Source organism: Crinia signifera, chromosome 6 (assembly GCF_055691185.1).
Source record: "Crinia signifera chromosome 6, ASM5569118v1, whole genome shotgun sequence".
NCBI lineage: Eukaryota > Metazoa > Chordata > Amphibia > Anura > Myobatrachidae > Crinia > Crinia signifera.
In genome coordinates this window covers 182,608,294-182,621,525 of record NC_139222.1, presented here as the reverse complement: position 1 = coordinate 182,621,525, position 13,232 = coordinate 182,608,294, and the positions used below count along the sequence as shown (strand labels likewise).

Genomic DNA, 13,232 nt, shown 5'->3' with positions numbered 1-13,232 from the left:
GCCAGCATTTACCCTGCACAGAAACAAAATAACTCACAGAAATCTAACTCTCTCTGCACGTTACATCTGCCCCACATGGAGTGCACATGGTTTTGCCCATTCTCCAAACAAATTTGTACTGCGATCAGATCTGAATAAAGGCCTACATTGGAATACAGTGAAAGTAGAAGGTAGTCAACTGTATCGAACAGGACACTATCGTTCCTTTCCTTATATACCTTTTAGGGGAGCCAACTTAACAATTCAGTATTTAATATTTACAAACTGAAAAGGACATGATTGCTCCCGTACAGTATGTTATAAAATATTGAGATTTGAAAATATTTTGGACCATGGATATTATATTACAGATAATTTAAAAAAGAAATATGGGCTGTACCAGTGACGGCTAACCTTGACAATCCACCTGTTGTTGAACTACACATCCCAGCATTCCCTGCTAAGTTTTACTATTTAGCCATGCTAAAACTGCTGCAGGGCATGCTGGGATGTCTAGTTCAACAACAGCTGGAGTGTCAAGGTTAGGCATCACTGGGCTATACTTTAGACTGCTTGTTTCAACTGTAAATGATTTCTATGGACAGTACCAGATCCAATTATGTTATATTTTAACTAAAACAAGTTGCAGAGTTTTATTTTTCTCTCCTTTGTTTCTTTGACATACAGGGGGGTATTCAATACCGGGTCACAACTGTCAGGATGTCACGGCAGTCATGACCCTGGCCCGTTCTCGGCCCGCTTGCCTGTTTATTGGCAGGCGGTATTCAATGTCCCACCTGCTGATCAGTAAAAGGGAGCGTCGTGGTTGTGTAAATGGCCATGGATTGTAGATATACCGTTCTCGGCAAAAACGGGCAACACAGCTTTTAAAGTCAGGTCTGTTCTGCCGAGATGCCTCTTCAATGCTGTCGGGAAAGACAGCATCGAATAGGCGCCCGCCGCTATTTCCCCAGTTGGAAATAGCGGTGGGCAGGGCTATTTTTCAGCTGGCTCCAGCAGGAACTGAGGCCCTTATTCTATTTTACTCTTTCTGCCAAAATATTTCTTAGATGGACAAAACCATGTGCACTGCAGGTGAGGCAGGTGTTACTTGTGCAGAGATAATTAGATTTGGGTGGGGTTTTACACCTGCCTCACCTGCAGTAAACATGGTTTTGTCCATCTAAGAAATATTTTGTCAGAAAGAGTGAACTAGAATAAGGGCCTCAGTTCCTGCTGGAGCCTACTGAAAAATAGCCCTGGTGGTGGGGACTTAAAACCCCCCACAATCTTACTCCTGAGAGTGGAGGACATTACTTTTTTATTTTTCTACCAGCAGAGGGAAACTCCTATTTTCCCTGTATACAAAACATAACAAGAAGTGATGACTAAAGCAAAATGCTGTGGAAAGGAAAGCCACAATGGACTCTTCAGTAAATATTCCAGCACTTCCACATCAGTTTTCATTCCATAGGTCATGTCCGTATATTAGGCCCTCATTGATAATGTCCACAGACTACAAAATTACCTTAGAAATAATATAGAGGAATTTAAAAGCGAGATGAAGAAGAGCAGGTGAAGAGGTTTTGTCACGAACGATTTCCAACAGCAATTCCAACATCCACTCTGTAGAAGGAATAAATAATTAGATACATAACATTTAGTTTGTCTTATACTACTGCCCCCTATTGATAAGCACACGACTAGTGGCTGAGGGTGCACATCTGATTTCCACCCTACACTGCATGTAATCAAAGAGGTCTATAAAATCAAAGCATTTTACAAAACGAGTCTTAGGGCAGTATTCAATGAGAAAAATTCTCCGTGTTTTATGGAGAATTTTTGCTTTTTTCGCCCTGGACGGAGCATTTTGCTCTCCAAAAGTGAACCACCCTATTCAATGTGAAATATTCGCCGTCTTTCTAAGTGATTTTCGACGTCTCTCTCCGTGTAGAAATTCTCCATCTTTTGATGGAGAGCTGGAATGTGAACTTTTAATCTAAAAGGTTTTTTTTTTTTTTATTTTGGTGTAAAAAAAAATCAGGTTTTTTTTCTGTGAAGGGGCATGTTATTTTGGTACTTGTGAGTTATCCGGACGCCCGATTTCTAAATCGGGTCGGATCGGGACATCGCATCGCATGCGACCATCGGATGCGATGCGATGCGATGCGATGACCCGATTTTTCCATAGGAATCAATGTTAAAATGGACTGAGTCCATTTTAACATGGAATTCAATGGGAAAAAGGGGTCCTTTTCATACCCCTTCTATCCAAGTGGGCATGGAGTTGGATATAAACCTGTGGCGAGCGTAGCGAGCCACCGAGCCCGAAGCGCGGCGAGCGTAGCGAGCCCCGCGAGGGGACACGGAATACCGTCCCCTCGCGGAGCTCGCTTCGCTCGCCTCGCTACGCTCGCCACAGGTTTATATCCAACTCCATGCCCACTTGGATAGTAGGGGTATGAAAAGGACCCCTTTTTCCAATTGAATTCCATGTTAAAATGGACTCAGTCCATTTTAACATTGATTCCTATGGAAAAATCGGGTCATCGCATCCGATGGTCGCATGCGATGCGATATCGCATCGCATCGCATCTGATTGTATGCCTTAACTTAAGGCATACAATCAAAAAATCGGGCGTCCAGATAACTCACAAGTACCGTTATTTTTATTCATGTGCTTATAGCACATGAATATATATTTAATTAAAAAATATATATTTTTTTTTTTTTTTTTTTTTTTTTTTACACAGTGCAGCCAGCAGGGGGCCGGAGCGCTCGAGCTGCTCATTAGATATTCATATATTCACTGCACCCGATAGTTAATATGCACGTTCGGGTGCAGTGAATACTGGGTCCCCCGCTGGCTATAGGGGTGGGGCAGCCTGTGCTGCCTGGGTCCCGGGGGGGCCCCCTACCCTCCACATATGTTCTGGGGCATCCAGGGAGACTTTAATCTCCCTGGATGCCACCGTCCCCCGGCTCCCTGTCAGCTCCCTGCCGCGGACGCTCGTCCGCTGCAGGGGTTAAGACTCGCCGCGAGTGGCGGCGAGTCTTAAATACGTTGAATAGTGGGAGCAGGAGGCTCCGGAACACGGCGAGTGCATGGCGAGAGAAAAAATCTCTCGCCATGCACAGAGAATTTTCTACATTGAATACTGCCCTTAGTAAAGAATGTCAACCAAAACCTAACACTGAGGGGGGTATTCAATGATTTTTGCGAGCTGTGACATCGAGTATTGCTGACTGCTTACTGTCACAGCTCGCAGAGTAAGTATTCAACTGACCCCTCATCCTCTGACAGTGATGCACCCGGAACATAGAATAGGATGAGCAGCTGGCATGGTGGTTAAAACGGCGAGGATCGCTTGTTTTAAGCAAGCCTCACTGTTTAACCTCCTAGCCGCCACATTAAATTTGACCCCGACTATCAGAATAAAATATGGAGAATGCCCTTTTGCCTCATTTAGACTCTTTTCTACTCCATACTCCCTTTAACAGCACCTTACCCGTGGTTTCTGCCAACCTAATGACTACTTCAATGTCCTGCCCCTAATGCAACAATGTTTATACACCATGTACTTGTCCTACATTGTCTTGTACTGTAATGGTGTGTACACACCATACAATTTGCCATTCGATTGTGACTATATAGTCAAAATCGAATCGGGATCGTATAGACATCGAATGGAGATCGAACATGTTTTTAAACTTTTGATTCCGATTTAATGCCGATGAGCACTCCCTTTCATCAGAAATCGAATAGCCAAATAAATAGTGCAGCAATGACTATATAGTACAGATCTGTACTCTAAAGCAGTGGTTCCCAACCCTGGTCCTCAAGTACCCCCAACAGTCCATGTTTTCCAGGTCAACTGACATGTGCACAGGTGCCATCATTATTCAGATAATTCTATGATTCTATGTGGAGACCTGGAAAACATGCACTGTTGGTGTACTAGAAGACCAGGGCTGGGAACTACTGCTCTATAGTCAAAATTGAATGGATGGATTTTGGCTTGCTGGGCAATTCGATCCTGATCAAATAGCAAGGTTATCGCACATGTATACACACCATAAAGTTGTTGTTTACTTGTTTTGGATGTTTGTTTATGCATTATGTCAAACGCTGCAAAATCGTTGTGGTGCCATATAAATAAACAACAACAATAATAATAATAATAATCTTGCCCCACTAGGAGTTGTCAGGCTTCTTTCATACCCGAAAATGATATTATGTCTCAGTAAATATGACTGTCATTTTAATAAAACTATTGTCAAAACATATTTTGGAGTGTTTGTGACCCAGGCACTTAACAGTATAATCTACAGAGAGCTTGGCCTGACAAGTATAGAACACCAGATATAGGAAGGTAAGTCACTGGCCACCTACACATACTCATCCACTTGCATATCCAGTTGATCCTGATCAGAGATCTTTAGGAACTAGAGCTTTTGTGAAGGCAGTTTGGAGGATCATCACCATATATACTGTATATTTGTTTAGTGTTTATCCTCCAGTGCCACACACATACACTGCATTGTGCAACTTCTCAGTCCTAAATAGCTACAAACATCACGGCACACCTGTTACTCCTTTCATGCAAAGTAATACTTTTTGATTTTGACAGTTATTTTACATACCTAAATGTGAGTCCAGGAGATGGGGCTGCTCTTGATAGTTATCCATAATAACTACAATTAAATATGGACAATTAGCAACCAAACAGTACATTGCTTAAAAATAAAAAAAAATAAAAGAAAGGAAACCCCAGTTTTTCAGGTGGAGTATAGGAGCACACGCTTGTATGTTAACGTAGTATACAGTGTTGCAGTGGCCAGTAAAGATTTATCGTCAGTTACTGCATATGAGGAATTATAGTTACCCTTTGGAATATTTATCAGTTAAAATGCTTGCTACTAATTTAATGGGCAACACTTGTATATCTGTGTGTAACAGAAATCAAATCTGCATATGATCTGCACAGATGTATCCACTGAACACAAGGCCCTGATTCAACTTTATTTGCAAATGGGCGAATTCAGCCCGATTCCGATGTTTGGGGGTCTGGACATGTCCAGACCCCGGCAACAAGCGACTCCTGCAAGTTACACACTTTGTAATTTACCCGGAAAGAATAAAAGATCTCAATATATAAATACAGTAGAGAAATTTAAACATGTTTGGGATAGGCATATTAATATCCTTACAAATCAATAAAGATCAATCATGGTTTGAAGTAACATGTTTAAAAAATGGTCAGACTAGATGGGCCAAGTGGTTCTTATCGGCCTTCAAATTCTATAGGCCCATACACACTGGGCGACTTTGAGCTGAAAGTCCACCAAAACAGCAGGTTTCAGCGGCTTTCAGCTCAAAGCCGCCCAGTGTGTATGCCCCATTGATGAGCGCTTCTACGTGCTCTCGCATCATCGCTGGGAAAGCCGCTCATCTGCTGGTAATACCTGCACTATGCAAAGCCGTCCTCCCCCTCCAACGCACCAGGTATGGGGAAAGCCGCTCAGTGTGTATGCATCATCGCTGTCCATACATGCTGGGCATAGTCGCCCAGGGTGTATGGACCTTAAATTTCTATGTAACTCCCTGGATTAAACACCAGAGTAATAGTGTTTAATCCAGAGCAGCGTGCCATCTCCCCGGCTGGAAGAGATGGCATGCTGCTCTGAGTCAGCTCTTCCATCCACATCCCACCCCCCCACCCCCCCCCGGGCAGGGCGCTCAACGATGAGCTCCGATGAGAGTGTCTGTCAGCACAGCTCTGACAGTCGCATACCCGCCCTTCCACCGCTCACAGGCAGCCTATCAGTAGCTGCACAAGGGCGCAGCAGAATGGTTCTAAATGGGGCAGAAAATATAGCTAGCGGAAACGCTAGAGTAATGCAAATAAATAGTCAGAACTGGATATAATTTTACTATATTCCCTTAAAGTATCTTTGCGCCAGACTCGACCTCAATGTTGTCATTACGTCTGTGCCAACCTGTGGATACCCTCACCTATAAATCTCTGTGTGCACACCTCCCAGCTGACCAGGTCTTCACACACATCACGCAGGCTGACAATCAGTGCGCGAGTCTCTTTGCTCTCAGTGAATGTTTCCAAAACGTTATGATGAGATATGGCTTCTGGGTTCTCCTCTTCTTGCTCTAAAGTATTGGCAGCCATTATGATGGTACTTCGACTGAAGTTTCCTCTTGCCACAAACTGAAAATAGTAAACAATGATGATACTTATTACATTATCCTGGAAATGGAAAGTACCTTCATACCAGGTAGCATTGTATGAAAATGTATTACTGGTGGTCAGCTTCTTAGGTCATGCTAATAGGTATGGACAGAGGCCCACCCCCCTGGCCAGAAGAATGGTCAAAGAGATAGATGGACGAATGGTAGGGAGCATTGCCGGAGAGACAGGCTGGACCCTCTATCTACAGAGAGTGCAGGATATGCAATTCATATGGGGCCCAATGACTTGTAGTGGCCCCAAAGAAATTCCACTGCACCCTGTGTACTATTTTTTATCTTTAACCACTGCTGCTGCAGGCCAGGCCGGGCCATCACCTCCTCCCTTTATTGTGCCACCCTCTCCCCACATAGACCTAATTGTTCCCCAGACATGTCCTGGAGTGCATAGCCATTGTTGTGCCACCCTCTCCCTCTCCCCATCCCCCATATATCCTTTATTATTACACACTCTGCGGTTTTTCCAATATTTCCCTACCATTCCGATACCCCCTTTCCATAGTATTTAATGTAGTTGCCGCTGCCCCATCCAGTATGTTTGAGCATGTAACTTACTATGTGAAGAATCCAGAACTACGGTAGCTGCCCCATCCTATCAGCATGAGCATGTCACTTACTGGGTGAGAGGACGGGACGGAGGACAGAGGTGAAGCCGCTTCCTGTGCAGTCTCCGAATCAACAGTTGCTACTGCGCCGGCTGGGCGCGTGCGCGGCTGATGGACTGTTCAAGCACTTCAAGGCTTCACCTCCATCCTCTCACCCAGTAAATTACATGCTGTTCTCACTATACTACAGAGGGTGCAGGGGATTGATTTGGGGGGTGCCGGACGGGGTCATTCACCCGACGTCGGGATCCCGACTGTCAAAACCCCGACAGCCGGGTTCCCGACGGCCGTCGGCTATTTTACCTCGTGGGGGTCCAAGACCCCCATAGAGGGAGAATAGAATAGGTGCCCGCGGCGAGCCCGCAAGGGGCTTTGTTGCGCTCGTCATGCTGTCTGGGTCCGGCCAGTCGGGATCCCGACAGCAGGATAATGACTGTCGGGATCCTGACTGTCTGACCCCTATACCACACCCGCTTTGGGGCCCCACAACCAGCCGGGCCCTATAGCAACTGCATCCACTGCACCCTCTTAGTTACGCCACTGGGTATGGATACCATACAAGACTGTCACAAGGTCTTACATTGTACTAAGAACTGTATAATCCTGCAGGGGCTCTGCTTGAGTGCATAAGTGGCAGAAGAAATCCTAGTGCTTCATAAACAAGAGAATTGCTGGCATTTAACAGGTTAAACAGTAAAGACTGACTGCGTCAGAGCAATATCCCTGTATCCAGTACACTTCCACACGCAGTCGGTCATTTCTGCCCTGGGTCATCTGAGTTATCCCAGTGGTTCCCAAACTGGGTGCAACAAGCCATCTGCAGGGATGTCCCAAATTGCTAGTTCAGAACCAAAATCACATTATATGTGGTCAATTTTATAGGCAAATCCAGTGCAACTGAACCAAAGGAAGATAGGTAGGCACAATTTCATCATTTTTCCTAAAGGTGCCCATACACAGTGCAATGAACTCTGTACTTTTAGTACTAGATTGCATAGCATCTTGTACAAAACGCATTTGCTTTTTGTACTAGATACAATGCAATCTAGCACTAAAAGCAGGGGCTGCACAGACTTTATGTGCTGTGCGATGGGTTGTGCACGGGCGCATCTCTTTGCACTGCCCTGTTGCACCGTGTATGGGCACCTTAAGTTTCTCAGTAATACTTCGTTCAGACTCAGGAGTCTGGACTACGCGGCATTTAAATACCGGGCAATTTTGCCTAGTCTAGTGTTCCCTCCCTGTTCTCACTGCAAATTACCCGTTGAGCACTTCGACCTGGTAATGTTCCTTTCAACACAGGGTTTTTTGTTTAGTGAGAAGGGCGATGTCGACGAGCACTTTAAAAAAAATGCCAATATTCTAGGGTGCAATGTTTCAAGAAAGTTTGGGAACCACTGAGATATACTGTTAGTTAGTCACTTGGCTGTATCATTATTTTTTTACATTTTAATATTGTATTGTGGAGGTGGCGTAGTGACAGCACAGCTGCACAAGAGAAAGCACAGTGACATGACTGCCACACACACACACACACACACACACACACACACACACACACACGAGGACTAGGTCCAGTGACAGGACTGCAACACAGGAGGTAGCAGCACAGCTATACACACAAACACACACAGGAGGAGTAGGCACGGTGACAGGACAGCTACACACACACACAGGAGGAGGAGTAGGCATGCGAGCCACCTATTTTATTCTCTCTCTATGGGGGTCGTTTACCCCCACGAGAGAAAATAGCCAACGGCCGTCTGTGTTTTGACAGTCGGGATCCCAACGTCGGGTGAATGCCTGTTGGGACTCAGTCCAGCACCCACACACACACACACAAGGAGTAGGCAAGGTGACAAGACAGCTACACACACAGGAGGAGTAGGCACGATGACAGGACAGCTACACACACACAGGAGGAGTAGGCACCATGAAAGGACAGCTACACACACACACACACACACACACACACAGGAGGAGTAGGCACCATGATAGGACAGCTACACACACACACACGAGGAGTAGACACAGTGACAGGACAGCTACACACACACGGAGTAGGCACCATGACAGGACAGCTACACACACACACGGAGTAGGCACAAGGACAGGACAGCTACACACACACACACACACACACAGGAGTAGTAGGCACCATGACAGGACAGCTACACACACACGAGGAGTAGGCACAGTGACAGAACAGTTTAACACACACACACAGGAGTAGTAGGCATGGTGACAGGATAGCTATACACACACACACAAAGCTGACAGGACTGCTACGCACACACACACACACACAGGAGGCAGAATAGCAGGACTGCTACACACACACATACATACATACACACACACACACACACACACACACACACACAGGAGGCAGAATGACAGGACTGCTACACACACACACACACACAGGAGGCAGAATGACGGGACTGCTACACACACACACGAGGCAGAATGACAGGACTGCTACACACACATATACACACACACACACACACACACACGAGGCAGAATGACAGGACTGCTACACACACACACACACACACACACATATACATACACACACACACACACACACGAGTAGGCAGAGTGACAGGTCTGCTGACACACAGGAGGCAGCGTGAGTCTGAGACATACTGTACACACACACACAGAGAGGAGGGAAGGCACAGTGATATGACAGGTATAGACATACGAGAAGGAATACTTATGCACATACGAGAGGGTAGCACAGGACTGCCATATTCATATTGAGGAGGCACAGGACTCACACAGAATGCACCCTACAGATATTTACAGTGTTGCACACATACATGATGCCGGCATGATACAGACCTGTTCCACTGTGCAGAGAGTGCGTTGTCACGGCTCAGGACAATGAGATGATCCTATTGCAGTTCAACTTCCACCAGCGACGGCGCAGCTTCAGAAACGGCGGGTACGGGTCCTGTATAGGGACAGAAAGCTACGGCGCGCACTCCGCGCGTTCTCAGTTTCTCCCACACGCAGTATTATATATAGGCATTGGCAGAACACGACTTTGCACTCACTACCATGCATTCGACCCGTTCCATAAATAATTTACCCCTGGCCAAAAGTACAGTCTTATATTAGGGATGGGTAAAAAATGATGGAATATTGGAATTGTCTCAATATTGTTTTTTTTTTACCGTTTATAATATATGTTATTGTTTTTGTAGTCAGCTCAGAGCCCTTTTGAGACAGTACCAAGTCTCCTCCGGATTTGAAGTATTTACTAAGGGGGTTGGGATCATTTGGTCTATAGCATGATTGTCGACAGTCATTAGGTCAACACCATTAGGTCGACATGGGAAAAGGTTGACATGGGAAAAGGTCAACATGGTTCTAGGTCCAAAGGTCATTAGTTCGACAGGCCATTAGTTCAACAGGTCATTAGTTCCACGATGTCTATGTCGACAGTCAAAAGGTCGACATGGGGTTTTTCACTGTTTTTTCTCTGAATGTCAACACAGTCAACATGGACACAGTTTCAAGTGCGCCGCTGCGCTCGCAATGCTTTGGGCACGATGCCTTGCTGCGCTCGGCACACTTTTATTATCCCATGATGCCCTAGTGGAAGGAAGGGCATGAAATATCACCTGTCGGCACATGTCGGCTCAAAAAAACGTGAAAAACCCCATGTCTACCTTCTGACTGTCCACCTAGACATTGTTGAACTAATGACCTGTCAAACTAATGACCTTTCTACCTAGAACCATGTCAACCTTTTTCTATGTCGACCTATACCCATGTCGACCTAATGGTGTCGACCATTATGCTGTAGACCAAATGACCGCATCCCTATTATGGTACTACCCCTGTACAAGTCATCTTCAGTTCAGTTGTCCAGTCACTTTGAATGAGTAAAAAAAAGTTAAGTTAACAAATGCACATTGTTTTATCTAGTTTATTTCAAACATGTGGAAGCATCAGAAATCATTGATGTTTAGGACAAACTAGCTAGAGATGAAGGGGAGCGGATGGAGACCGCACATGGGGCCAGATGTACTAAGCCTTGAACAGTGATAAAATGGAGAGTGATAAACAACCAGCTCCTACCTGTCATTTTTCAAACCCAGTCTGTGATATGGCAGGTAGTAGTATGTTTATTTATAAGGAGTCACAAAGTGTCCGCAGCGCCGTATATAGCAAACAAAAAACTAATTACAAGGTAACGTACAGGGTGTGTTGATAAAAAACAGCATAAATAGGGGTATAGCCAGGGCTATTTTTCAGCAGGCTCCAGCAGGAACTAAGGCCCTTATTCTAGTTCACTCTTTCTGACAAAATATTTCTTAGATGGACAAAACTATGTGCACTGCAGGTGAGGCAGGTGTTACTTGTGCAGAGATAATTAGATTTGGGTGGGGTTTTACACCTGCCTCACCAGCAGTGCACATGGGTTTGTCCATCTAAGAAATATTTTGTCAGAAAGAGTGAACTAGAATAAGGGCCACAGTTCCTGCTGGAGCCTTCTGAAAAATAGCCCTGGGTATAGCTGGTAGAACTAAAATCAGCATCAGTTCTGAAGTAGGTGTGGAAAATTGTCGAGGAGACTGAAGATGAAGTAGAGGAAGGGAAGAACCGGGCAGGAGCACTGGTGAGGTAAAGAGGTAGGATGAGTACGTGAGGAAGGAGGGCCCTACTCATAAGAGTTAACAGACTAAAAAGGAGGTGGGTGGACGGAAAAAAAAAATAGGATAAGTAGGAACGGGTGGAGGGGTAGGGTAGGCAGGATAGGAGGAGCATAAGAGGTTAGGAGGAGGAGGGATAATCGGAAGCGGGTTTTGAGGGAGCGATTGAAGGAGGTAAGGGAATCAGAAAGCCTGATGGGTGGCGGGAGGTTGTTCCAGTGCAGGGGGGCAGCGCGAAAGAAGTCTTGGACACAGAAGTGGGAGGAGGTGATTAGGTGAGAGGTCAGTCGTCGGCGGAGCGAAGAGGACGGGAGGGAGTGTGGATAGAGATCAGCGAAGAGAGGTAAGGAGCGGTGGAGGAGAGAGCCTTGTAGGTGGTGGTGAGGAGTTTAAAGAGAACCCGGAAAGGAATGGGGAGCCAGTGAAGAGATAGACAGAGGGGGAGCCGGAGGTAGAGTGGCGGGAGAGGAAGATGAGCCTAGCAGCAGCGTTAACAATGGATTGGAGAGGGGCGAGGCGGGCGATAGGTAGCCCAGAGAGAAGGATGTTGCAGTAGTCAAGGCAGGGCCGGTGCAAGCCCCCCGCCCGCCCCAGGCAAAAAAAAAACCTGCGCCGTCCGCCCGCCGGCTGCTCACGATACTGCGGGGGGGGGGACAGGGACGATACTGCGGTGGGTGACAAACCCCCCCCCCCCCCGGAGCGCAGGTGGTGCCGCACAGAAATCCCCCCAGCGGGGAGCGGGCGGCGCGGGGGGAGCAGCGTTGTTTCATGCCACGGGCAGGATGGGAGTGGGGAGCGGGCGGCACGGTGGGAGCAGCGTTGTTTCATGCCACGGGCGGGAGAGGGGAGCGGGGAGAGCAGCATTGTTTCATGCCACGGGCGGGATAGGAGAGGAGAGGGGAGCGGGCGGTGCGGGGGGAGCAGCATTGTTTCATGCCACGGGCGGGATAGGAGAGGGGTGAGGGAGGAGGAAGGATGAGGAATCACAGACTTACCTGCTCCCTGCTCCCTGCTTTCGGGTACCTCTCTATGGTACCTCGGCGGCTCACTACCGCCCTCCAGCGGCCGGCGCCCTAGGCAAATGCCTAGTTCTGCCTAGTGGTGGCGCCGGCCCTGAGTCAAGGCGGGATATGACAAGAGAGTGAATGAGAATTTTGGTCGCGTCAGTGGAGAGGAATGGTCTGATGTGCGAGATGTTGCGTGGGGGTGAAAGCGGCAAGACTGTGAGAGAGCACGAATGTAGTGGGTGAAAGAGAGGGAGGAGTCAATGATGACACCGAGGCAGCGCGTTTGGTCGGTCGAGGTGATCTCGGTTTCCCCAATGCTGATGGAGATAGTGGGAGAAGAGGGGATGTTTGGGGGATGGAAGCTGATTGGCTGGCTGTTTATCACTCTCCATTTTTATAACTTTTTAAGCTTAGTACATCTCGCCCATGGACCCTCTCCTCTCTTCTTAATAAGCCTCTGATTACCAGTATGTTCTGTTTATATCTATCATTGTATGCGCAGTACCGCAGGAACTGCTTTGGAATCCAGAGGCAATACAGTAATGCCCCTTTCAGACCACACTTAAAAAACGGTATTTTGCAGATTTTTAACCATTTTAAAACGGTAATCTGTGCGGTCTGAAAGGTGCAGAACCACTTTACCGTTTTACAAAAGCTGTTTTTGTAAAACGGTTAAAATGGAGGGTCCTATTCGTTTCAGACCCGGCAT

At 46.7% G+C, this 13,232-nt stretch overlaps 1 protein-coding gene across 1 annotated transcript in view; it reads right to left on the bottom strand.

Moving 5' to 3' along the window:
• The window catches only part of TBCD (tubulin folding cofactor D), a 282,149-nt gene extending 272,319 nt beyond the window's left edge, over positions 1–9,830 (bottom strand). Inside the window, exons 1-4 of the mRNA XM_083148360.1 lie at positions 9,697–9,830; positions 5,996–6,203; positions 4,624–4,674; positions 1,508–1,605 (exon numbers count right to left, since the gene is read on the bottom strand). Of these exons, the coding sequence (XP_083004486.1) occupies positions 1,508–1,605; positions 4,624–4,674; positions 5,996–6,164 (318 nt within the window). The 5' untranslated portion in view covers positions 6,165–6,203; positions 9,697–9,830. The remainder of the gene's footprint in view (positions 1–1,507; positions 1,606–4,623; positions 4,675–5,995; positions 6,204–9,696) is intronic.
• Positions 9,831–13,232: the final 3,402 nt, after the last annotated feature.